This window comes from Cyanistes caeruleus, unplaced genomic scaffold, assembly GCF_971803275.1.
Source record: "Cyanistes caeruleus unplaced genomic scaffold, bCyaCae1.hap1.1 HAP1_SCAFFOLD_186, whole genome shotgun sequence".
Lineage (NCBI taxonomy): Eukaryota > Metazoa > Chordata > Aves > Passeriformes > Paridae > Cyanistes > Cyanistes caeruleus.
Window position 1 is genome coordinate 117,636 of NW_028255974.1, and position 26,328 is coordinate 143,963.

Below are 26,328 nucleotides of genomic sequence, written 5' to 3' on the forward strand. Positions count from 1 at the left end.
ATTTTTATCCCATTTTCATACCATTTCCCCCATTTTTTCCTATTTTTTATTTTTCCCCAATTTTTTCCCCATTTTTTTTCCTCTCAATTTTCCCCTTTTTTATCTCATTTTCCTCCTTTTTTACCATTTTTTGTGATTTTTTTCTTATTTTTCTTCCATTTTTACTCAAATCGTTCCCCATGCTTTCCTATTTTTTCCCACTTTTTTCCTTTTTTAATCTATTTATTCCACATTTCTCCATTTTATCTCTTTTTGCTCCATTTTCTCCCAGTTTTTTCCCCATGTTGTCTCCTCTTTTCCCCATTTTCTTCCATTTTTTCCCCCATGTTTTCCTCACTTTTACCATTTTTATTCCCATTTTTCTCCCAGTTTCCTCCATTATTTTCCCCTATTTTAATTCTGGTTTTATCTCATTTTCCCACAGTTTTATCCCCATTTTCTTCCATTTCTTTCTCCCATTTTTCCCAATTTTTCCTCCATTTCCATCACATTTTCCCCAATTTTTTCCCTATTTTTATCTTATTTTTTCCCTATTTTTATCTCATTTTTTCCCTATTTTTATCCCATTTTGGCTCGATTTTCCCCCATTTTTCCTTTTGTTTTTCTCTCTTTTCCCCCATTTTTTTCTAGTTTTTCCCAACTTTTCCCCATTTTTCCTCCATTTCCCCCTATCTTCCCCATTTAATTATCCCAAAAATTGAAATTTGTTGGGGGGAGATTTGAAATTTTGGGGGGGGGAAAATAGAAATTTTGGCAGGAAAAAAGGGTGTTTTGGGGGCAAAACTCCATGAATTTGAATCACAGCTTTCCTATGATTTTCCATGATATTTCCATGATCTCCAGCTGGAAGGAGGCGTGGGATTCATCTGAACATTCTGGAAGCTGGAAGAGGACCAGGCCATCAACCTTCCTGAAAATCTGGACCAGCTCATCTGCAATTCCACCTTTCTCCACTCCCCGGATTCCCAGGTCTGGAAATTCTTCTACAACCTCCCAGGTAGGCAATTCCCAAAATTCCATAGAAAAATGGGATAGGGGTATTTCATCCTGTTTTTTTCCTGATTTTTCCCAGTTTTTTTCCCCATTTTTCCCCTGCTTTTTCCTGATTTATCCAGATTATTTTTCTCTTTCTTTTCCTCACTTTGTCCCTGATTTTTCCCATTTTTTCCCTAATATTTTTTCCAATTTTTTCACTCTTTTTTCCCCCCATTTTTTCCTTATTTTTTCTGTTTTTTCTTGGTTTTTTCTGGTTTGTTTTTCTGATTTTTTCCCTTCTTTCTTTTGCCAATTTTTTCTTTTTTTTTTTTCCCAGTTTTTGCTCAAAATTCCCTGACTTTCCCAGGATTTTTCCCACATTTTCCTGATTTTTCCCTCTTCTTTTCCCAAAATTTTCTGTCTTTTTCCCAACTTTTTCTCCCATTTTTCCCTGATTTTTCCCATTTTTCCCCTGATTTTTCCCAATTTTTTCCCTGATTTTCCCCCAATTCTTTTTCTTTTTTCTGATATTTTTCTGATTTTTTCCCAGTTTTATTCTTTTTTTCTTTTCCTGATTTTTCCCTCATTGTTCACCATTTTTTTCGCATATTTTTCACATTTTTTTTCCTGATTTGCCCCAATTTTTCCCCATTTTTTTTCCTAATTTTTCCTGATTTTTGCCTGTTCATTTCCTAAATATTTTCTGGCTTTTTCCCAATTTTTTTCCATTTTTCCAAGGTTTTTTCCACCAGTTTCTTTTCATCATTTTTCCCTTGTTTTACCTTTTTTTTCCCAATTTTTTCCTCCATTTTTTTTCCTGATTTCCCACATTTTTTCCTGATATTTCACTCTTCTTTTCACAATCTTTTCCTGTTTATTCCCCAATTGTTTCATAATTTTCCCCTGATTTTTACATGTATTTCCTATTTTTTTTTACTGATTTTTCCTGATTTTTTCCAGGTTTCTTTCCTCTCTCTTTGCTCAAATTTTCCCAATTTTTTCCCAAATTTTTTCCTGATTTTACCCTTTTTCATTCCAAAGTTTTTCTGGTTTTCCCCTTTTTTTTTTCCTGATTTTTTCATTATTTTTTTCTGATATTTTCCAGACTTTTTTATCTTTTCCCATGATTTCCCCTGATCTTTCTTTTTTTTCACATTTTTTTCTAATTTTTTCCCAATGCTTTTCCTGATTTTTTTGCAAGCTTTCTCAAACATTTCTGGTTTTTCCTTGATTTTTACAATTTTCTTCCCAATTTTTTCCTGATTTTTCCCGATTTTTCACAATTTTTTTAATGCCTATCCCATTTTTTCTGATTTTTCTCTCTTCCTTTCCCAAATTTTTTCTAGCTTTTTCCCAACTTCTTCTCAAATGTCCCTAATTGTTTGCCTGTTTTTCCCACAATTTTTTCACAATTTTTTCCCATTTTTTTTTAGATTTTATTTATCTTTTTTTTCCTGTTTTTCCCTGATTTTTCCAATTTCTTTCCCAGTTTTTCTTCTGATTTTCTCGGGCTTTTTTCCTGATTTTTTTCCCCTTTTTTCCTGATTTTTCCTTCTTTTCCTATTTTTTCCTGATTTTTTTCCCCATTTTTCCTGATTTTTCCCAATTTTTTCCACTTTCTTTTCCTTGAGTTTACTCTTTGTTTTTCCCCAAATTTTTCCTGGTTTTCCCAAATTTTTTGTCAAATTTTTCTGGTTTTCCCCAAATTTTTCCCAATTTTTTCATGATTTTTATGCCATTATTTTGATTTCACCGTGATTTTTTTTTTCTGGTTTTTTCCCTGATTTTTCCCTGATGTTTTCCTTTAATTTATCCTGGTTTTTTCCCCCATTTTTTCCCCAATTTTCCAGTTTCCTTCATACTCGCAGTCTAATCCCAGGAACTCCCAGTCACTTACAGTCTAATCCCAGTCACTCCCAGGATGAGGCCAGTGGCCCCCAGTTGCTCCCTGGCAGTGCCAGTGTGACCCCAGTAGCCTCCAGTGTGATCCCTGGGACTCCCTGTCTCTCCCAGTATATCCCAGTCAGCCCCAGCACGCTCCCAGTCATTCCCAGCTCCTCCCAGTTGCTCTCAGCATGATCCCAGTTGTTCCCAGCCACTCCCAGTGAATCCCAGTATGATTCCAGTTACCCTCAGTGGGATCCCAGTCTCAGCCAGCAGGGACCCAGCTGCTCCCACTGTGATCCCAGTATGATCCCAGTTGCTGCTAGAATAGTTCCAGTTGTTCCTAGTTCCTACCAGTGTGATCCCAGTTGTCCCTAGAATAGTCCCAGTCCATCTCAGCATGGTCCCACTCACACCCAGTTTCTCCCAGGGTGGTCCCAGCTCTTCCCAATGTGGATCCATTAACCCCACTATGATTGCAGACCTTCCAGTATATCCCAGTTGCCCCTGTAAGGTTTTAGTTACCTCAGAATGATCCCTGTCTTTCCCAGTGGCTCCCTGTTTCTCCCACTGTGATCCCAGTTGTGGTCACAGTCCCCTCAGCATGGTTCCAGTTGCTCCCAATGTGTCCACATTTTCCTCCCAGCATGGGCCCAGTAGCTCCCAGTAACCCCCAGTCAGGATCCATTCACACCCACTGTAATCCCAGTGGTTCCCAGTGCTATCCCTGTAGGAGCCATTGTCACTCCCAGTATGGTTCCAGACACTTCCAGGATAATCCCAGTCACTCCCACTACAATCTCAGTCACTCCCAGTATGAGCTGTTGTACCAGCCACCCCCAGTATGGTTCCAGTCACTCCCAGATCCTCCCAGTATGGTTCCAGTCATGGCCAGAGTGACTCCCTGTCTCTCCCAGGGTTGGCCCAGTTGCTCCCATTCATCTCCAGCATGGTTCCAGTCCCAGCCAGCACCTTTGCAGTCACCCCCAGTATGATCCCAGCTAGTTCCAGTAGGATCCCAGTATGACCCCAGCATAGGCACAGCTGTTGCCATGATTATCCACTGTAGTTCCCATTGCTGCCATTTACCTGCACTTGTCTCTCTCCCAGTCTATCCCAGTTGCTCACAGTCACTCCCAGTCACTCTGATGCAGTCCCAGTTGCTGCCAGTGTGGTCCCAGTCTTACCCAGCATGGCCCAGTTGCTCCCACTGTGATCCCAGTAGGATCCCAGCTGTCCCCAGCATGGTTCCTATTGTTCCCAGTGTTATTTCAATCCCCCCAGTATGGTCACAGACACTCCCAGTATATCTCAGCTACCATCAGCATGCGTCTTGTGCTCATTCCCAAGGATTCCCAGTTGCCCCAGTAAGGTTCCAGTATCATTCCAGTACAAACCAGTCCCTGCCAGTGCTGCAACTCCTGGGATCCCCCAGCCCTCTCTGCGTTCCCCCCTCCCACATCTCCCCAGAGGAGCCCCAAGGGCTGGCAGTCCCCAGCCAGGGTCCCCAGCCAGCCCCAGGTTGGATCTGCAGCCCCCAGTTTTCCCAGTTTCCCTCTCCTTTTCCCCGGGCCGGGTTCCCCCCGTCCCCAGCGGGTGGGAGCAGCGGAGAGCCCCGCGCTGCCCATCCCGACCTGTCCCGGCTCCATCCCCGCTCCTGCCGTGGGCTGTGAGGGGTTTGGGAACAGGGCACCGAGGGTGTCACTGCTCCTGGGGGAGGAGGAGGAGAGATGGAAGAGGAGGGATGAAGAAGGAGAGCAAGAAGAAATGGCAGTAGGAGAAGAAGGTGGGGATAGGGAGGAGGAACGGGAGGAAGAGGAGGAACAAAGGAAGATCAAGGAAAGGAGAAGGAACCACGAGGTCGAGCACTCCCTGAATTCACAGCCCCCACCTGTGAGATCATCACCCCCATCCCACAGGTGCCTGGGGAGTGGGAGCTTGGCCCAGATATCCTGGGGGATCCCTGGGTTGGGTTATTTCCTGGAAGATGTTTGGAGAATGAAGAACTCCAAAGCTGGGTGGAAAATGCCTCTTGGGGGCACTTAAGGGGGTCCAGCATCCCTAAGTGGGGAGATGGGAACAGAAAGAACTTTTCAGATTCCTGGCACTCCCAGCAGCCTGGGGAGGGCAAGGACTGAGCAGACAGGGGGACCTCTTGTACAAGCGTGACCCCAAGATGTAAAGTCAGAGCACTCTTAGGCTCTTTGTTTCCTGGCTGTGAAAGGTAACAGAGCTCCAGGCCTCCCGTTCCCTGCCCGCCCATGCGGCCGGGCGGGGGCTGGGCTGAGCTGCCATGTCTCCCGGTCAGGAGATGGGGGCTTGTGGGGAGCTTTCCCCGGGCTCTGGCCGGGCCAAGCCAATCTCTGGCTCAGCTGCAGGTTTTGCTGTGACTAAATTTACTAGAGACTGCCGAGTGAAGAAAGAAAGGGGCTCTGAACCTGCAGCGGGCTAAAGCGGCGACTACACTCTCCAGAACAGCCATGAGGAATCTTCTATCAAAGACAGTTCCAGCTCCTGCACCGGCAGAAGTCACAGAACCATCTACAAAAGCCTGGGCAAGATTTTAACCCTTTCATTACCCAGATGAGACTTGCAGATTAATCTTTTTATCCAGAGAAAGAAAAAGAGAGTAATCAACATGTAAAGAGACTTCATAAAACTATCGGAGACAGTAAGAAAATAATTAAGTTTCAGAAGGGGTAGAGAATAAGAAAATGCTTTATGAGCTGAAATACCTTTCTCTTGAGGCTATGGGAATGGACAATAAGGTCTTGAAAAAACTCCTTCAATTCATGACACAGTATATGGGCAGGAATGGAGTGTTCAAAGTGTGAATTTTGAGTAAAAAGTAGAGTGATTGTGGTGCGGTGAGGTGCTGGAACAGGGTGAAGCGAAAATTTGAGGCCTCGAGAGCCAATGAGAAAACTGTTTTCCAGTAGAGCTCACAAGGACAGATGAAGAAGACTTTTGCCTTTGAATAACTCATCCTTAAAATGCCATCCCTAGACTCATGGCCCATACACACCTCAGAGTGATGTGAAATGGGAGGAGTTAGCTCTGATAGCAGCATTTCTGGGCAGCTGACATCAGGGCAATAGAAAACTATAGCAGAAATAGTTTTCTTGTGAGAAACTCTATAGATTAGCAGAAAGAGACTTCTGTTTCTCTACAAAGACTGATAAAAAGACTCTAGCGAAAATAGGGACTGTTCTGGACACCAAAGTTCCAAGGTTCTTTGGTCTCTGTGTTGTCATGTGAACAAAAGAATGGTGGGTAGTAGGGGATAAAAGGAGTTTTCTGGAAGTTTATTCTGGTGTTCTTATTCTTATATTTTGTCAATAAACTTTCTTTATTCCTTTTAAGTTTTAAGCCTGTTTTGCTCTTGTTCTAATCCGTATCTCACCGTAAAAAATAAGTAATTTTTTTGTTAGTTTCTGGTTTAAAACCACGACACTGCATTACCAGCTTGCTGCTGTGCAGATGCTGCCACCACCCAAAGCAAGGCCCTGTGTCCCTGAAGGGACCCGCCCTGCTCTGTGGCCTGGACTGAAGGTGGGTCCCTCCTGCCAGGGCAGGGCCCAGCACAGCTCTTCTGTTCCAATAAAGAGATGGAGCTCTCACCCCAGTGTCTGGCTGGTACCACCAGCAAAGCCCACACAGCACCAGCCCTGGCTGAGCTCCATGTCCAGGAGCAGGCAGGGCTGACCACGGTGCGGGCAGGCAGGAGCCAGGCAGGGGCTGCTGTGACCAGAGGCAGGGCCCCGAGGGGCTGGGGGAGTCTGTGTTGAGCATCCCTGGGATGAGGGCACATTTCCTTCAGTGGCATCACCTGGGCCTGGACCTCCTCCAGTGCCGTGCCCAGGAAAAGAGGCAACCATCAAGAGCATCTCCTGGGACACTGCCTGTCCAGCAATGTCAGCAGGCAAAACCAAGGTTTTGTTTAGCAATGACCCTTTGATGAAGTCAAAGATTCACAGTCAGAGCAGTCCTCTAGTACAGATGGGAGTACACTTGGAGCAGACATCTAAGGCCATGAGGTCACAGAAGGCTCTGGGGTGACAGCAGGCTGAGGTGACAGCAGGCTCTGAGGTCACAGAGGTCCCAGAGCCCCGTGGTTGCCCAGCACCACAAGGACCGAGCAGTCAGTCCTTGACCACGACTGTTGTGGCAGCAGCGGCGGCGGCAGCAGCGGTGCTGACATTGGGACAGCGGTGTCAGGACAGTGGTGGCAGCAAGAGCTGCAGGACTGGCAGTGGGCAAGGCACCATGGCCTTTGCTCTGCGCCTCCTCCTCCTGCTCCTCCTGGCAGTGGCCCTGCCTGACAGGGCTGCCCAGGCTGCTCCGTGGCGAGCACGGCGAGCAGGTGAGCCGGCGGCCTCAGTCCCCTTTCCCAGGACAGTGCTCCCTTCTCCCTGGGAGGTGTTGGGGATGGTTTTCCCCAGGGCTTTAGGGAGGGTTTTCTCTGTGGGAGGGACAGAGGCCTCAGGGGCCCTGGGCTGGTCCCACTGCCCCTCCAGGGATGTTGCACAGGGCCTGCAAAGAGGGTGGAGAGTGACCAGAGCCAGCCCAGAGCTCCCCAGGCCCCTCTGCAACTTTGGCCATGTCCATTGACATCTGGCTCCCACGGCCTTACCTGAGCCCCTTGCAGTGCCCAGTTCCCTAAGGCAGAAGGGGGTCCCAGCACAGCATGGAATGGTTCTGATTTGTGCTCCCTTCCAGATGAGGGTGGTAGGAAGGCTTCTCCAGCAGCTTGGCTTCATGAAGATTTTCTGCCTCTGGAGCCCCATGCAGGTATGTTCTCACTGTCACAACAAGGAATAATCATTGACAACGTGGCAGGAACCAGGTGACAGAAGCTTCTGTGGCTGTTGAATTACAGGTGTGTCTGCAGCGAGGACATTTCAAGCTCCTTTTCTGGTTGCTACACGCAAGCCCAGCTCCCATCGCAGGGGTGAGTGGTGTGTCCCTGCTGATCCCACAGGCTGAGCCCTGGTTCTGTGGGATCCATTCATCTGAAATGGAAATACTTTCTGTTAAGATCCTCCTAGAGGGAGGAACAAACCTACAGGAGACAAGAGGCTGAGTGATGTGGAGAGACACCGTGGTGGGTCCACGTCCCTCAGCCTCCTCCTGAGACTCAGCAGCCGGGGGCTTTCTCTGCACATCTGGACACGCTGTGCCCGGCACAGCAGGAAGGGATCCATGGCAGCCTTGCTGCCCTGCTGCTGCTTTCACAGCCTGCAGGGCTGTTTCCCAGCCTGGCCTGGCTGCAGCTTCTCCCCAGCCTCTGCAGGAAGGCATTTGGCATCAGCTGACAGGGAGCCCAAACTGCACCATGGGCCATGCACACCCTGAAATCCTCTGCAATTTCCCAGTCTTGTGGTAGATGTGGCTGGCCTGGCTCCAAAGTTTGGATGCCTTCCTGAAACTTATCCATATCTTTGACAACTATTGCCTCCTGAAGATGCCACCTTCATGTTGGGGAACAAACAGCCTCACCTGATGCATGTATCCCTCTTCCTTTCTCCAGAGACGGAAGGAGAGGCTGCGCTGAAGGCAGCATTTCCCGGAGGAAGCAGTGGCCCATGGGCAGCCTCTGCTGCAGGAAGGGAGGCCATGCCAGGCACAGTCACAGTCCCAGGAGGTAATTGCTGTGCCCCTGGGCCTGAGCCCTGCTGAGGCTTGAGCTGCCATCTCTGCTGCTGGGCAGTGCAGGCACAGCCCGGACAAGACCGGCACAGCCCAGTGGAATTATCCGCAGCAGGCTCAGGGTACTTGGCTACTGAGCAGTCCTGCTGGGGTCCCTCCATGGGAGACAGGTCCCAAAACCTGGCAGCAGCTGCAGAGGGGTGCCCATGGTGGGGAATAGGCAGAGGGGGAGGGCAAGGCTCCACTGTATCCTGAAAGAGCCTGGCTCTGTCCCTATGGGATGGGAGAGCTGTCCCAGCAGAACGTGGGCAGGAGGGAGGGAGGGCCTGAGGGACAGTTGTGGCACTGCCTGCTGTAGTTCTTCCCCATTGCTTTTACAATTCTTTCAGCTGTGGCAGAGAGAGGGCCCCAGTGGGGCCTGGGCTGCTCCAGCCACCTCTCCCAGGGATGCTGCACAGGGCCTGCAAAGAGGGTGGAGAGTGACCAGGAGCCAGCCCAGAGCCCCCAGGCCCCTCTGCAGCTGTGGCCATGTCCACTGACATCTGGCACCCACAGCCTTAGCGCGACTCCCTTGCACTGCCTGGTTCCCTAAGGTAGAAGGGGATCTCGGAACACCATGGAAACTGTTCTGATCTGTGCTCCCTTCTAGATTTGGAACTCAACCTCAATTATTTGGAAGTGCTACTGAATGATACTTTGAATATCTTGGAGAATGCTGGAGGCAAGTTCTTCTATTCCCTTTACTGACAGAACACAAAATGACAAGGTGGCAAGAGCATTTGCCATATCTCTTAACATAATCTCAGGCTTGTTGGGTTCTGGAAACCTCACCCTGCTCCTTTCTAGAGCCCTGAGGGATCCCACAGGTCACTACCAGTGGGAAGAAGGAGCATTTAGCTGTCAATCTTCTTCCCGTGTGTAATATCAGTGTCTCCTTCCATGTGCTCTGTGCAGCCACGGAGAGGAGCAGAGAGGGAAGGGGCCGGGCCCAGGGCTGTGTCCCGGGGCTGTGCCTTGTGTGGCTCCTTTGCCAGCCCCAGGGAGCCTGAGGGTCTCCTACAGAGCCACGGGAGCTGTTCTGTCCTACCTTTTTTTTCAGCCAAGCCTCTTGCTGAAGGTGATCTGGCTTCCCAACCCACACCCAGGACTGAGGCTCTGGAAGATGGTGAGGGTAGGTGAAGGCCTTTCCCCCTGGGAGAGCTGCCAGCTCAGAGCCCAAGGCTTGGCCAGGAGAGCATCGCTGCAGGTGCCAGGACAGAGCCATGCACATGTGTGCCCTCGCCCTGCATGATCCTCTCACCACTCCTGAGGCTCAGTGCTGCCTGTTCAGATCAGAAGAGATGACAGAAGCTTCTGTGGCTGTTGAGTTACAGGTGTGTCTGCAGGGAGGACTTTCCCAGCTCCTGGGTTGGTTGCTGCACACAAGCCTGGCTCCCATCACAGGGGTGAGTGGTGTGTCCCTGCTGACCCCACAGGCTGAGCATTGGCATTCTGGGATCCATTCCTATGAAATGGAATTATTTTGCTCTAAGGTCCTCCAAGAGGAAATACCAAAGCTACAGGAGTTATGAAACCCCATGAGCCATCCAAACCCATGAGGCAAATGCTGAAGAAAATTCTGCAAGAAGGACAAGGTGGGTCCATGTCCCTCAGCCTTCTCCTGAGACTCAGCAGCCGGGGGCTTTCTCTGCATATCTGGACACGCAGTGCCCAGCACAGCAGGAAGGGATCCATGGCAGCCTTGCTGCCCTGCTGCTGCTTTCATGGCCTGCAGGGCTGTTTCCCAGCCTGGCCTGGCTGCAGCTTCTCCCCAGCCTCAGTAGGAAGGCATTTGGTATCAGCTGACAGGGAGCCAAACTGCACCATGGGCCATGCACACCCTGAGATCCCCTGCAATTTCCTGGTCTCAGGCTGGATCAGGTGTAGGGGGTGTTTGGAGGAGGGAGGACCCTGGCCAGCCCCAATAACCTGGGTGTTTTCCTTGTCCTTATCCATGACTTTGACAAATATTGCCTCTTGAACATGCCACCTCCCCAGTGGGGAATGGTTCCATTTGATCCAGCTGTGGCTCTTCCTTTCTCCAGAGATGAACCCAAAGGCTGTGCTGAAGGCAGCGTTTCCCGGAGGAAGCAGTGGCTCATGGGCAGCCTCTGCTGCAGGAAGGGAGGCCATGCCAGGCACAGTCCCAGGAGGTAATTGCTGTGTCTCTGGGCCTGAGCCCTGCTGAGGCTTGAGCTGCCATCTCTGCTGCTTGGCAGTGCCTGCCTTTCAGGGATTTTGCACAGAGCATGGAAAAGGTGTTGAGAATGTCCAGAGCCAATCCAGAGCTTTCCTCAGGCTCCTCTGCAGCTTTGGCCATGTCCATTGACATCTGGCTCCCACAGCCTTACCTGACCCCCTTGCAGTGCCCAGTTCCCTAAGGCAGAAGGGGATCCCAGCACACCATGGAATGGTTCTGATCTGTGCTCCCTTCTAGATTTGGATCGTGACATGGAACATCTGGAAGTGGTGGTAGATGGTGGTTTGAAGACCTTGCCAGATGCTGGAGGCAAGTTCTCAATGTCCCTTTCTGCACAGAACAATCAGTGTCAAGGTGGCAAGAGCTCACTCACGTGCCATTTCCCTTGAGAGTCTGAAGGTTGATGGATTCTGGAAACCTCGCCCTGTCGTTCCGATTGGGAACAGCTTTAAAGAACGACAATGGACTCTCAAGGGAGTCACCACACGAGAATTCCTTAGTTTATTGCTTCAGCTCTGTCTTATAGACAGATACGTGGAAAAGTACAGAAAGGAAACTCTTATTGGTTAGCAAAGTATTACATCACTATCATTGGTCAGGGGCACTTTGCCCCCCTTGACTCTCTCCTGCAAGGAGAAACAACAGGCTGCAAAACAACACCTGCAAGGCTGTTTAGCATCTCTGAGAATTGTTTTAATTCTTTCTCATATTTTTCCCAGGCTATTTTCTCAGGCAGCCTGAGGAGCCATGCGGCCTGCAATTGTACAGGCACTGTGGTTCAGATTTAGCATCCATAACTCACCCTTTTCTGTTAAATAAAAAAGAAGTGTTTGTTCTATATTTTACTGGGCCCTTGTAGAATAAAGAACGAACACAGCTCAAGAAGTTTTTTGCTAGAACTTTGAATGGATGCTGATCTAGAATTAATTTAGAATTTTGGTTTATGTTTTGGTATTTAGGATTTGTTCTCTTTGTAAGGACTTGATGGTTGAGTCTAATATTTCTAATTCAGTGAATTAATACACACACTATACAAAACTATATACAACATTGTTAGTCTGTTCGAATTGACAGTCTAACATGTCAATAGAGTAGTTTGAAAGAACACCAAAGTGATAAAAACAATGCACAATGCAATTTATATGCAATTTATGCTGCTTTGATCCCCTCTTCTTATCCCGCTTTTTTTTTTTTTTTTTTTTTTTTTGAAATACAATTGAGGGATTTTTGAGGGATTTATAAAGTTTACATGGTTGCTGTTGTTGTTCATCGGGTTTGAACAGTAGTTCATGAATTTCAGGAAGGTTTAGGGAATTTGAAGTTACTATCTCTTCGTGGCTGGTTGTCAGTTTCGTAAACACAAAACTTGTCAGTTCTGTAAACACAAAACTTAAAAGATACAAACTGAGTGAGTAAATTTGGGTCCCGCAGGGACTGCAGGATGCTGGCACGGCTCAGGCCGCTGGAGTTGACAGACTTTGTCAAGGTATTTCTTTGGGTTGGTGCAGAAGGTCCCGGTGGAGTGGCCCGCCGTTGTCTTTCTTTCCCCCCGCCACTTTTATGGGTGCGGGGGGGCCGCTGCTAGAGTTCAGATCGGGAGCGCAGCACGGCAAGCGCTCTCTCTCTCTCCCGCGCCTCCCCGCTGGAGCGCGGGGGGAGCGCAGTGGGCGCAGGACTAGCGCCTCCCACGCACGCGCGGGGCGAGTGAGGTTCGCCGGCCCACCCCGCGCTTTCTCGCCGGTGCTTCGGACGCGCAGGGGGGGCGATGCCTGCCACGGGCCTGGCCCCGGCCCCAGATTTGGGCTTGAGTTCGGGTTTTTTGGGGTTCTCGCGGCCGGCGGCGGCGGGCAGGCGCAGGGGGAAGGCGAGGCCGCTGCCTCCCCTCTCCCCGCCGCTCTTCCGCCCTCGGTCAGCCGGCGGCCGGCCGGACCACGGCTGGTGGCGGCGGGCAGGCGCAGGGGGAACGCGGTTGCTGTTTCCCCTCCCCCCGCCTCGGCGGCGGCGGCGGCCCGCCGCGCTCTGGATCCGCGCCTGGACTCCTCGGCGGCGGCGGCCCGCGCGCCAGGCGCGGGGGAGTTGAGCGCTGACTCTCTCTCTCTCCCCCGCCGCGCTGACGGGCCGCAGCGGGGATGTCTGCGTTTCTGTTTGCGGCACAGAAGGAAGAAGCTCGGACAGCGCGGAGGCGCTGGAGAAAGCAGGTTCTGCGGCGGCCGGCGGTGGCGCTTTTGGCGCCGGCGGAGGCTTTGCGGGTGGCACAGGCGGAGGCGGGCAGTCTCTGCTTTCCTGCCGCTTTCCCGTTGGCAAAGCTCGCGTGCCGAGCTCCGCGGATGGCGGCCGCTCAAACCTCTCTGGAGAGGGAGATCTCTGGGCCGCAGATTGCTCCCGCTCGCCGCTAAAGTCCTCCGAGGGTCTGGGCAGAGCTAAAAGAGCACTATGCAGCTCATCTACGGTTTCATCTCCCGGTCTCTTATCTTGTACAACGGAGGAACTTTCAGCATCAAAGTTTCTCCTCCCGGTTTCACTGTCCTCAGACTGGCTCCGTTTCAGCGCTTTAAAAAGCACTCCCCAGGTAGCTGCTAGGCTACACACGCTGATATCTCCGTTAATGAATTCTGACCATAAATGGTGCTCTATCGACAGCCAAAGTTCGAGATCAAAGGCATTGTCCATAGTTATATCAAAACCTTGCTCTTTCACCCACTGAAATAAAGCACGCATGGCATCTTCAGAAACACTGAGTCCCATGCGGGGCAGGGCATCCTGCATGCAAGGTAGGCAAGCTGTTCATCAGCTGAAGTACAGTCCTTCATTATGAGGACTTTATCTTGGCGGCTCCACGAATGCAATTATGCACACGCTAACGGCTCGGACCCGGGAATTTTGAGCTCTGCTTCACCAAGATGGCCGTTCCAAACCCACTCACAGGCAGGCTCCACTATCCCGTTGGTTTTCAGAACCAGCTTCCTCTTGGAAAGCCCGGGAGAATTCCACTTACCCCTCTAGGGGGAAGGGCTGGCTTTTTCCCGCTCGCTGCTTACCCTCAGGGGATTAGCAGATCACGTCGGTTGCCTTCTGACCTCAGGGGTCGGCTGCAGTTTATGTCGGGTTACCGGACCTCAGGGGTCGGTGTAGCATCACGTCGGGGTCACCAGATGTCGTTCCGATTGGGAACGGCTTTAAAGAACGACAATGGACTCTCAAGGGAGTCACCACACGAGAATTCCTTAGTTTATTGCTTCAGCTCTGTCTTATAGACAGATACGTGGAAAAGTACAGAAAGGAAACTCTTATTGGTTAGCAAAGTATTACATCACTATCATTGGTCAGGGGCACTTTGCCCCCCTTGACTCTCTCCTGCAAGGAGAAACAACAGGCTGCAAAACAACACCTGCAAGGCTGTTTAGCATCTCTGAGAATTGTTTTAATTCTTTCTCATATTTTTCCCAGGCTATTTTCTCAGGCAGCCTGAGGAGCCATGCGGCCTGCAATTGTACAGGCACTGTGGTTCAGATTTAGCATCCATACTCGCCCTGCTCCCTTCTGGAGCCCTGAGAGATCCCACAGCATTGCTGTCAGTGGGAGGAAGGAGCATTTAGCTGTCAATCTTCTTCCTGTGTGCAATGCCAATGTCTCCTTCCGTGTGCGCTGTGCAGCCATGGAAAAGAGCAGAGAGGGAAGGGCCAGGCCCAGGGCTGTGCCCCAGGGCTGTGCCTTGTGTGGCTCATTTCTGGCCCCAGGGAACCTGAGATGCTCCAGCTGCCGCTGCCAAGCCCTGGCCCTGCCTGGGGCTCAGTTCAGAGCTGCTGGCAGCTCCAGGGAGTCCTTTCTCCCCTGACTTCCATTCAAGGGGCTCCTTCCATCCCAGTGTGAGGCCACTGCAGGCACGTGGTCCCCCTGCCCCTGCTCCTGAGTGGAAGGTGGAGATGAGGGAGTGCCTTGGAGGGCACCAATCACCCAGGTGCACTCACTGCCACTCCAGCATGAAGAAGAATCTTCAGCAGTGTCACAGGAGCTGTTCTGTCCTGACTTTCTTTGCAGATGAACCTGATGATGAGGATGATCTGGATTCCCCGTCCATATCAGTTACTGAGCCTGATGATGAGGAAGATTATGAGGGTAAGTGAAGGCCTTTCCCCCTGGGAGAGCTGCCAGCTCAAGGCTTGGCCAGGGCGGCATCGCTGCAGGTGCCAGGACAGAGCCGTGCATGTGTGTGCCCTCGTCCTGCGTGATCCTCTCACTGCTCCTGTGGCTCAGTGCTGCCTGTACAGCAGAGATGAGAGAAGCTTCTGTGGCTGTTGAGTCACAGGTGTGTCTGCAGGGAGGACTTTCCCAGCTCCTGAGCTGGATTCTGCAAGCAAGCCCAGCTCCCATCACAGGGGTGTGGTGTGTCCCTGCTGATCCCACAGGCTGAGCACTGGTTGTGTGGGATCTATTCCTGGGAAATGGAAATACTTTATATTATGTTCCCCTGAGGAAGAAGAACAAACCTATAGGAGATAGTAATGTAGCAGTGGGGGAACTCAAATATCTGGACATAATTCTGAATGATCTGGAGGGACACTGTGGTGGGTCCATGTCCCTCAGCCTTCTCCTGAGACTCAGCGGCCGGGGGCTTTCTCTGCACATCTGGACACACCATGCCCGGCACAGCAGGAAGGGATCCATGTCAGCCTCACTGCCCCACTGCTGCTTTCATGCCCTGCAGGGCTGTTTCCCAGCCTGGCCTGGCTGCAGCTTCTCCCCAGCCTCTGCAGGAAGGCATTTGGAATCAGCTGACAGGAGCCCAAACTGCAGCACAGGCCATGCACACCCTGAGATCCCCTGAGATTTCCTGGTATCGGGGTAGTTCAGGTTTAGGGTCTGTTTGGAAGAGGGAGGGCCCTGGAGCATTTCCAAAACCCTAGGAATTTTCCTGATCCTTATCTATGTCTTTGACAAGTATTGCCTGGAGAAGACCAGCACAGCACAGAGAAATTGTGCATTCAAGCTCAGGGGGTTGAGCAGTCTTGTACCAAGGGGTGGCAAGGTGCCTGCAGGCCCCAGCTCTGGGGGAAACAGAGAATGTCCTGGCTATATCCAGCGTGCTGCCAGATCAGCAGTGGAGCACAGCACAGGCTCACGCTGCCCATTGCTCCCACAGATGCAGCTGGCACCACAGCACGTGCTCAGAACATCTGGGAAAGCATGAGAAGAGTTTTCTACCAGGGAACACATGGTTTGATTAAGTTAATGGCCATTGTGGCTGGTGGAGCACTTTTCCTGATGGTGTGCTATGCCGGAATCTGGTATTGCTGGAAGACAAAACGGTGAGTGTTTTGCTGATCTCGGCCTCCAACAGCTTCTTGAAAGGCTGCTCATAGCCAGGAAACATTCCCAGTGAGGCTGCTGTGGACTTGTGGCTAGTCCTTGGCTGCCCAAATAACTCTGCTGAGAGTTCTGCTGCTGCCCAGGGCTTTCATTGGCCTCTTAATTGCTGGGCCTTGTCCTGGGGAGCCCGCTGGGGCTGCAGCCAGTGCTGGCTGCCACTGAGGCTGCCTGGCCAAGAGCAGCCCCAGGAGCAGCGGGCAGAGGCAAAGCAAGGTGGGCAGGAGAAAGAGCAGGGACAAGATTGCCCTTGAAAGGCAGACATGCTCTGGGGCCTGCTCCTGGCCAGGGACCCTGCCCAGAGCCATCCCCTGCTCTCCAGGGCCTTGAGGGGCAGCTGTCCAGCTGGGCCAAGCTGTGCCAGCAGCTCCAGCCGTGCTGGGGAGCCTTGGCAGCTCTGGGCCCTGCTGTGCAGGAGGGTCCCTGTGTGCCAGCGGCAGCTGGGGGCCTCAGCCACCTCCTCTCTCCACAGGAGCACCTCTGCAGCTTCAGAAGACTGGCGAAAGACTTTGGTCACTGAGAAGCTGCATCTGTCATCCCCGCTCTTCACATCTGTCCCCATGTGCCAAGCTACATCTGCATCCCCATCTTGAGGGCATCCCAAGACCCCCACCTCCCATGCGAGACCTCTACCCCTGAGCCCCCTGGCCCTGGTCCCTGCCAGGACTGAAACTGGGCAGCCCCTGTGCACCAGAGCAGGGGTTGGCCCATGCTTTTTGTTCTAATAAAGAGATGGAGCTCTCACCCCAGTGTCCAGCTGGTACCACCAGCAAAGCCCACACAGCACCAGCCCTGGCTGAGCTCCATGTCCAGGAACAGCCAGGGGTGCCCACGGTGTGGGCAGGCAGGAGCCAGGCAGGGGCTGCCGTGACCAGCAGTGGGGCCCTGAGGGGCTGGGGGAGCCCATGCTGAGCGTCCCTGGGCTGTGAGGGCACATTTCCTTCAGTGGCATCACCTGGGCCTGCACCTCATGAGACACACAGGGAAAATTTGGGCTCTCTCCTGAGGTGTGCAGGGATCCCTCATGAGGAGTGCAGCAGGGTTAAATTGAGAGGGTTTTTTACTCTTCTCAGCACAGCAAATGGGACACTCTTGGCCGAGGTTTTGCAAAGCTGGGAGGAAGCCTCTTGTGAGCCCTGGGGCCTGGCCTGTGGGCACAGCGGGCAGGCAGAGCCCATCCCTTGAGGCCAGTCCAGGCTGCTTGGGCCGGGCCGGGCCGGGCCAGGCCAGGTGAGGGCCACAGCAGGGAAGGGCCACGGCCGTGGGCTCTGATGAGGCTGCCGAGCTTCATCCTGGCCCTGTGCTGCAGCCAAACACACATTTACAACCACAGCCATTCTCTGGGGCACAGGAGGCACCCAGGGCTATAACTGAGGCTGTGGCTTCTCACCCTGAAGGGAGGCTGGCTCTGTTGGTTCAGAGGGCACAGCTTAGATCCCAGTTCCCTTTGTAAACCTGCCGGGGAAGTGTTGAGGGCAGAGAGTTCCAACCCTTCTCACTAAGAAGTGTGGCTGATGCTGTGGGTTTTTTTAATTTTTTGCCCTCTAAATTTGTGTCCTGGCAGAGGATTAAGTTTGCTTGCTCTCAGTAAGCCCCTTTTCTTCTTGGTGCTGTTGTAAATGAAATTAAAATCAGACAACTAGATCGACTGAGTTAATAGCAATTAAATAACAAGGGAAAAAAATTATACAATTTAGTGAATTGAATACAAGAATAAAATTTAGTAAAAGAATTCAATTTAGTAATTTGAATAGCAATTTGGTATAAAAGGAATACAATTTAGTAAAAGAGTACAATTTAGTGAATATCTTCATATATATATATATATGTATGTATGTATGTATGTATGTATGTGTGTGAATATAGTTTGCCAGTAATTAAGTATGATTAAAGCATAAGCAAAACTGACTGAGCTACAGAGAGGACTTCTCACCCCACCTCACATACAAAACAAAGCAATTCAAACAAAACTCATATACTGTATGCTTATAATATTCATTAATGTTTCTCTTAAGTTTTCTCATATTTCTGATTCTTTGACTTTACGTCACTATTCGTCATGGTGCATGCTTCATTTGTTGCTAGGGGGTCTTCAGTCTTCTTTTGGTGGTCTTTTGGATGAAGGCTTACACTCATCCTCGTTGTCCTCTGGATAACTTTAAAGGCTGTGCATGCTTACTAAGTGTTGTGTTATGCAAGTAAGCATTGTGCTCCACTAATTAGTCTTACATTTCATAATTTTCAGGCCCTATGCCTAAAGTCGTTCCAACTTTGTCCATCTCATGGTCAATTTTCTCTTGGGACATTACTTATCCCAGAACTACATAATCTATCTTAATTTTGACATGTAACATTTTTAAAGGGGTACATCTGCTTGTAACACCAATTCCCCTGATTGCTTCTAATAATAACTTTCCAAACAGTTACAATTTAGTTAGCACAAATCATTTCCATTTATCACAAGGGGATTCACAGAGCTCATCCTGATGGATGAGGAAAAGGGAGTGGGAACTCAGCAGTGAGGAGACCGGAGGGCTGGAGAGCAGCTCTGAAAGACACAAAACTCCCACCAGACTTCTGAAACATTGCTGTTCTTCAGCCAGTGACAGGATGAGTCCCTGAGACTGGGGCTTGGCCTTACTCGTGGTGAGGGGCATCAAGGAAGGCTGCAGTGTGATGGAGATTGTGATGGGCTGGGAACTCACTGGGGGAAAGGAGGGAGCAGTTGTGAAGTAAAAGGCAGGTGTGGGGACAGAACTGTTCAGAGAAGGGCTGAGCTACAGCTTGAGCAAAATGAAAAATGTCATTTGGGGTCATCCCAGAGGGATTTCATTTCAGAAGTCATGGAACAAATTTAATTTTTTGGGGGTGTCATGTTTTCCCTTGGAGGTGGACACTGCAGACTTGAGCTGCATTGCCAAAATGCTCAAGTCTCTGCTGCAGGTCACAGTGTTTCTTCTTTGGCTGATCCCGGCCCGGTGCTGAGCCCAGCAGAGCCCTGGCAGAGCCCAGAGCAGCCTCAGCATCCGCAGAGCCCGGCTGCAAGGAGAGAAAGCAGAAACCGCCCGTCAGCTGAAGGCTCCTGTCCCCTTGTCCCAGCCAGCCGCGGTGCCCAGGCCATGCTGGCCGTGCTCAGAGCTGGGCCCAAAGCTGCCCATCACTGCTGCCTTGGGGAGCAGAGCAGGAGGGCAGGACATGTGCCCAGCCTGCAGCCAGCCACGGCAGATCCAGCCCCTCAGCAGCTGCCCAGAGCGGGATGCTCCTGTGCCCGCTGCCATCTCCCAAAAGCTCTTGTCCCAGCCATGCCAAGGAGATGAGGACCCACCTCACACCATCCGCTGCCACAAGAAAAGCTGGTCCCAAACGATGTCCTCAGTCTTCTCCAAGGGCACGGCCCATCCACGCCACAGCTGGTCCCAAGCACTTCCTGATCCAGACTGGACCCCACCTGGAACGCTTCCTTTAGAAAAACAAACAACAAATTAATGAAAATAGGTCACAGACAAAAAGGGGAAACAAGAAAAATGGTAAAAAATCTTATGTCTGTCAGGAGCTTGAGGAAGGCCCAACCCCTACCTTCTGGGGAAAAACCCACCCATGGGTGAGTGAAGCCCATGCTTTCTCCCTTTCCCCCTGCACTGTCCCCCAAAATCACGGTGATCCCAAAGCAAAGCAGGGGAGTGGAGCAGCCCAAGCCCTTCCTTGCCTGCACAGCAAAGCAGCCGTGCTCAGGTTCTGGAGTCCCTGTGCTCCAAATTGTGGGATTTTTCTTAGATTTTGTGGTATTTTGTGAGGATTTGGTGGGATGTTTCTGGAATTTTTCGGATTTATTTGTACCGTTGTAGAATTTTCTGGAATTTTGTGGGATTTTTCTTGAATTTTATAGGATATTGAGGACATTTTGTGGGAGTTTTCTGGGATTTTGAGGGATTTTTAGCAGACATGAAGGATTTTGAGGTAATTTCTTAGGTTTTGTGGAAATTTGTGTGGGTTTTGTGGGATGTTTCTGGAATTTGTTTGGCTTTGGGGAAAATTTCTGCAATTTTATTGGATTTTTTCCTGGAATTTTGTGGGATTTTGTGGGAACTTAGAGAATTGTGAGGGATTTTTCTTCGATTCTATGGAATTTTGTGGAGATTTGGTGGGATATTTCTGGAATTTGGTAGGGTTTTGAGAACATTTAATGATTTGTGTGGGATTTTTCTGCAATTTTGTGGGATTTTTCTTGAATTTTGCAGGATATTGAGGAGATTTTGTGGTAGTTTTCTGGAATGTTGAGGGATTTTGAGGAGACATGAAGAATTTTGAGGTATTTTTCTTAGAGTTTGTGGAAATGTGTGGGGATTTGGTGGGATGTGACTGGAATTTGTTGGGGTTTTGAGAAGATTTCTGCAATTTGTTGGGATTTTCTGAGAATTTTAGGGGATTTTTCTTAGATTTTTTGGATATTCAGGGGATTTTTGGAAATGTTTCTGAAATTTGGTAGGGTTTTGAGAAGATTTCAGCTATTTTGTGGGATTTTTCTGCAATTTTGGGTAAATTTGTGGAGATTTTATGGGATGTTTCTGGAATTTGGTGGGGTTTTGAGGGAATTTAGGGAATTGTGTGGGATTTTTCTGCAGATTGGTAGGATTTTGTAGGGACTTGAAGAATTATGAGGGATTTTTCTAACCTATCTTGGAATTTTGTGGAGATTTGGTGGGATCTTTCTGGACTTTGTTGTGGTTTTGAGGAAATTCAGGGAATCGTGTGGGATTTTTCTTGAATTTGGTGGGATTTTTCTTGAATTTCATAGGATATTGAGAAGATTTTGTGGGAGTTTTGTGGAATGTTGTGGGATTTTGAGGAGACATGAAGAATTTTGAGGTATTTTCTTAGATTTTGTGGAAATGTGTGGGGATTTGGTGGGATGTGACTGGAATTTGGTGGGGTTTTGAGAAGATTTCTGCAATTTTGTGGAATTGTGTGGGATTTTTCTTAGATGATTGTGGGATATCCAGGGGATTTTTTGAGATGTTTCTGGAATTTGGTAGGGTTTTTAGAACATTTCTGCAATGTTGTGGTATTTTTTTCTGGAATGTTGTGGGATTTTGAGGAGACTTGAAGAATTTTGTGGGATTTTTCTTAGATGTTGTGGTAATGTGTGGTGATTTGGTGGGATGTTTCTGGAATTTTGTGTGATTTTTCCCAATGTTGTGGTATTTTGTAGTATTTTGAGGAGACATGAAAAATTTTGTGGGATTTTTCTTAGATTTTGTGGGATATTCAGGGGATTTTTTGAGACGTTTCTGGAATTTGGCAGGGTTTTCAGAAAATTTAAGTCATTGTGTGGTATTTTTTTCTTGAATGTTGTGGGGTTTTGAGGAGACTTGAAGAATTTTGTGGTATTTTCTTAGATTTTGTGGAAATTTATGGCGATTTGGTGAGATGGGACTGGAATTTGGTGGTGTTTTGAGAACATTTCTGCAATTTTGTGGGATGTTGCTGGAATTTTGTGGACTTTTTTGAAAATTTCAATAACTTTGTAAGATTTTTTGGAATTTTGTAGTATTTTTTTTAATTGTATCCAATTTTTGTGGAATTTAATGGAAATCTGAGGAGATTTGGTGGGATGTTTCTGGAATTTAGTGGGGTTTGAGAAGATTTCGGGAATTTTGTGGGATTTTTCTTAGATATTCTGAGATTTTTCTTAGATTTTGTGGGAATTTTTGGAGATTTTGAGAGACATTTCTGGAATTAGTTTGGGTTTTGAGAGGATTTACACAATTTTGAGAATTTTTTCTGGAATTTTATGGGATCTTTCTTGGTTTTTGTGGGATATTGAGAAGATTTCTGAAATGTTTCTGGAATTTTGAGGGATTTTGATGAGACAAGAAGAATTTGGTTGGGGATTTTTCTTAAAATTTGTGGAATTCTTTGGAGATTTTGTACGATTTCCTTGGAATTTTCTGGAATTTTGAGAAAATTGAAAGAATTTTGTGGGATTTTTCTGCAATTTTGTGGGATTTTTCTTGAATTTTGCAGGCTATTGAGGAGATTTTGTGGGAGATTTGTGGAATTTTGAGGGATTTTGAGGAGACATGGAGTTTGAGGTATTTTCTTAGATTTTGTGGAAATTTGTTTAGATTTTTTGGGATGTTTCTGGAATTTGGTGGACTTTTGGGAAGATTTCTGCAATTTTGTGGAATTTTTCTTGAATTTTGTCGCATTTTGTGGAGACTTGAAGAATTATGAGGGATTTTTCTTAGCTTCTTTGGAATTTTGAGGAGATTTGGTGGGATGTTTCTGGAATTTGGTAGGGTTTTGGGAAGATTTAGGGAATTTTGTGAGATTTTTTTCTGGAATCTTGAGGGATTTTGAGGAGACGTGAAGAATTTTGTGGGATTTTTCTGAAATTTTGTGGAAATTAGTGGGGATTTTGTGGGATGTTTCTGGAATTTGGTAAAGTTTTGAGAAGATTTAGGGCATTTTTATTTTTCTACAATTTTGTGGGGATTTTTCTAGAATTTTATGGGATTTTGAAAAAAATTAAATAATTTTCTGGGTTTTTCTTGAATTTATGGGATTGCTTTGGAATTTTCTGGAATTTTTCTTGAATTTTGTGGGGTTTTGTGAAGACTTGAAGGATTTTGTGGGATTTGTCTTAGATTTTGTTGAAATTTGTGGGTATTTTGTGGGATGTTTCTGGAATTTGATAGGGTTTTGTGAAGATTTAGGGAATTCTTTGAGATTTTTTTGAATATTGTGGATTTTTTCTGGAATTTTGTAAGATTTTGAGAACATTTGGGGCAATTTTTATGAAGATTTTGATGAATCAAATAGGAAAAAAAAAGGGTGAAACTGCTGAAATTTTGGTAAACAAAGGTTAAAAGCAAAACCATCCAAAGGGACTTGAATTCTGCGCTAAATCCGCATGGTTTGGCCTAACATCAGCCAAATGGGGTTAAAATCATCCCAAGGGGTCCAATTGCAACCAAAAGGGCATAAATTGCCCAAACTGGTGTAAAACCCACTCCAAATGGCCTAAAATCACCCTTGGATCTCCCAAATGGGTGCAAGATCCACCCTGAAAGTCGCTGGTTTTGCCTCAAATCACCCAGAGGGCCCCAGCATCCCCCAGCCTGGCCTGAAACGCCCAAAAGGGACCTGAAATCACCCAAAAAGGGCTCGGTTCGAGCGGCACCGGGACTGGGAGCGAGACCGAGATCGAGACTGAGACCGGGACTGAGACCGGGCCTGAGACTGGGACTGAATCTGGCACCGGCACCGAGAGCGGCACCGCTCCGGGACCGGGACTGAGACCGGGACCGGCACCGCTCTGGGATTGAGATCGACACCGGGACCGGAATCGGCTCCGGGAGTGCCCCGGGACTGCTCCGAGACTGAGACCGAGGCCAGCACAGGGACTGGGATCAACACCAGGAGTGATCCGAGACCGAGACTGAGACCAGAACCGGGATCAGCGCTGGGATCACTCCTGGAGCAGCACTGGGATCAGCACCGGGATCACTCCTGGAGCAGCACTGGGATCAGCACCGGGATCACTCCTGGAGCAGCACTGGGATCAGCACCGGGATCACTCCAGGACCAGCATTGGGATCGGTACTGGGATCGCTCCAGGACCAGCACTGGGATCAGCACTGGGATCACTCCTGGAGCAGCACTGGGATCAGCACCAGGATTGCTCCAGGACCAGCACTGACACTGGGACAGGAACTGCTCCGAGGCCAAGACTGAGACCAGGACTGAAACCAGCCCTGGCACCGGCACTGAGACCGGCACCGCTCCGGGACCGAGACCGGGACTGAGAGTGAGATGAAGACAAAGACTGGGACTGGGAGCGCTCTGGGACCGACACTGGGACCACCACAGCTCCGGGACAGAGATCGACACCGGGACCACAATCAGTTCTGGGATTGCTCCGGGACCACCGCGTTCACTCCGGGCAGTTTTGGCCGTGCCCCCAGGCGAGACTGGGGAGGGCTGGGAGGGACTGGGAGAGAACTGGGAGGGAGCCCTGGGCGGGGCGGGACCACCTCAGTTTGCATCATTCCAGTGCAGCCATCCCGGTCCATGTGGTCCCGGTCCATGTGATCCCAGTCTCTGGTGCTGATCCATACGGTCCCGGTCTGTGCAATCCCAATCTGTGCAATCCCAGCCCATGGATCCCAGTCTGTGTGGTCCTGCATGGCACACACTCCAAGAGTCTGGAATTCCAGTTGCCAGCAAGGAAAAGATGTTCCTGCCCTTGAAGGCAAAGCTCTTGAGAAGGGGCCGAGAGCCAAGTGCAGCAAGATCTTACAGTGACATTTCCCTGCCAGCCCCCAGAACTTCACCCATGCTTGTTGTAGCTCCTGGATTGGGAATTAAATCAGGGCAGGGTCTCTGGTAGGAGCTGCCCTGGGTGCAGGGAGACGCTGATGTCAGCGTTCAGGAACACACATAATCACAGATTGATTATATGCAGGTGCTTTATTGAAGCACATGGGAACTAGGGGTATCAGCAACCCAAATCTAGCTCCATCATCTTTGTCCAAAGTGCACATATTTATACAATTTCAGCTGTAGCAGTAATCACTGTAACAACCTTATCAATATTGCCTCATTAATATTGCTTGATTAGCTTTATCAATATTGCTTCATGAGAGTTAGCTCATCCTTGTACGAACATGTACGGATCTTATCTCTGGGTGGGTATCTTGGAATCCCCAAGTACCAGTTCCCGTTACCGTAAACATTTCAGCTTGCTAGACCATCCCCAATACCAGACATTCTTGTGGCCTACTTCTACATGGTTTTAAGAAACATTTTCAGAAACATTTAACCCCAGAGTAACAAGGGTTTCACTGCTGTGGTGTCACAGAGAGTGGAACACTGGGGCTGTCACTGCTGTGGTGTGTGATAGATTGACATTTAAGTGAAAAAGAGAAACAGCTAAGGATGTTAAGGTTGCTGGAGGGTGATGGGAGTTTTTTCTCCTGGCCTATAACCGGTCATTTCCAAGAACTGACAGTAGTTTTGCCCATTGAAAAGTGATATCAACCTGTGAACACCACCCTTTAAAACTTAAGCCTGGGAATTTCTCTTTCTCTTTGGTTTCTGGCTTTTGAAGAGGTAACAGGGCTCTGGTTCATCCTCCTCCCCCCCAAACAGGAAAAGGCCGCGGGGGGAGCGGGGCTGGCCAGAGTTCTGCGGTTCCTGGCGGGGGATGGAGACTGTGAAGTGACAGGAGCCCCGTCCCAGAGGGAAGTACTCCCATCTGTCCTACTGGTCTGGCCTTAATGTAAATCTTTGAGTTGATCAAAGGGTCATTGCTAAACAAAACCTTGGTTTTGCCTGCTGACATTGCTGGTCAGGCAGTGTCCCAGGAGATGCTCTTGATGGTTGCCTCTTTTCCTGGGCATGGCACTGGAGGAGGTCCAGGCCCAGGTGATGCCACTGAAGGAAATGTGCCCTCAGCCCAGGGATGCTCAACACAGACTCCCCCAGCCCCTTGGGGCCCTGCCTCTGGTCACAGCAGCCCCTGCCTGGCTCCTGCCTGCCCACACCGTGGTCAGCCCTGCCTGCTCCTGGACATGGAGCTCAGCCAGGGCTGGTGCTGTGTGGGCTTTGCTGGTGGTACCAGCCGGACACTGGGGTGAGAGCTCCATCTCTTTATTGGAACAGAAGAGCTGTGCTGGGCCCTGCCCTGGCAGGAGGGACCCACCTTCAGTCCAGGCCACAGAGCAGGGCGGGTCCCTTCAGGGACACAGGGCCTTGCTGTGGGTGGTGGCAGCATCTGCACAGCAGCAAGCTGGTAATGCAGCTGTGACAGGGACATCACGGATGGGCATGGAGATGTGAAATGTGTGGTGCAGGTGTCCCTGAGGGAGGTGTTTGGCCTTTCCTGTGAAGCTGCAGAGGGGAACCTGTTGAGAGAGGAGATGGCTGAGGCCCCAGCTGCAGCTGGCACACAGGGACCCTCCTGCACACTGGGAGATTCTCACTGTGCTCAAAGTTTCCCTCTGAAGACTAAGAGCTGAATGTGGATGGGCTTAGCAGCTGATCTGCAGGCCAAACAATTGAGGTAGCAAAAGGAGAAGTTGAGAAAATACAAGTTTATCCATAGCAAGGAGGAAAGCAAGGCCGTTAGCATGGAAACCAATTAAAAGTGATATAAGGGGTATTTGCAGTTGTAATAAATGGAATTGGTTCGTGCTAACTAAATTGTAACTGTT

At 49.3% G+C, this 26,328-nt stretch overlaps 1 protein-coding gene across 1 annotated transcript; it reads left to right on the forward strand.

Annotated features, from left to right (window-relative positions):
* The first annotated feature begins 7,001 nt into the window (after positions 1-7,001).
* On the forward strand, positions 7,002-16,855 carry LOC147645711 (uncharacterized). The gene is made up of 13 exons (XM_086874284.1): positions 7,002-7,222; positions 7,579-7,650; positions 7,739-7,810; positions 8,390-8,503; positions 9,158-9,229; positions 9,608-9,679; positions 9,882-9,953; positions 10,041-10,142; positions 10,593-10,700; positions 10,985-11,056; positions 14,786-14,863; positions 15,888-16,053; positions 16,584-16,855. The coding sequence occupies exons 1-13, from the start codon at positions 7,126-7,128 to the stop codon at positions 16,702-16,704; spliced, it is 1,218 nt and encodes a 405-aa protein (XP_086730410.1). The 5' UTR covers positions 7,002-7,125; the 3' UTR covers positions 16,705-16,855.
* The last annotated feature ends 9,473 nt before the right edge of the window (positions 16,856-26,328 follow it).

What these genes read in the sequence shown, in the direction of transcription:
- LOC147645711 (XM_086874284.1), top strand. Translation starts at nt 7,126, where the DNA reads ATGGCCTTTGCTCTGCGCCTCCTCCTCCTGCTCCTCCTGGCAGTGGCC. An exon ending in GTGGCGAGCACGGCGAGCAG is followed by an intron (nt 7,223 to 7,578) that starts GTGAGCCGGCGG and finishes GCTCCCTTCCAG; the next exon opens with ATGAGGGTGGTAGGAAGGCT. An exon ending in TATCTTGGAGAATGCTGGAG is followed by an intron (nt 9,230 to 9,607) that starts GCAAGTTCTTCT and finishes CTTTTTTTTCAG; the next exon opens with CCAAGCCTCTTGCTGAAGGT.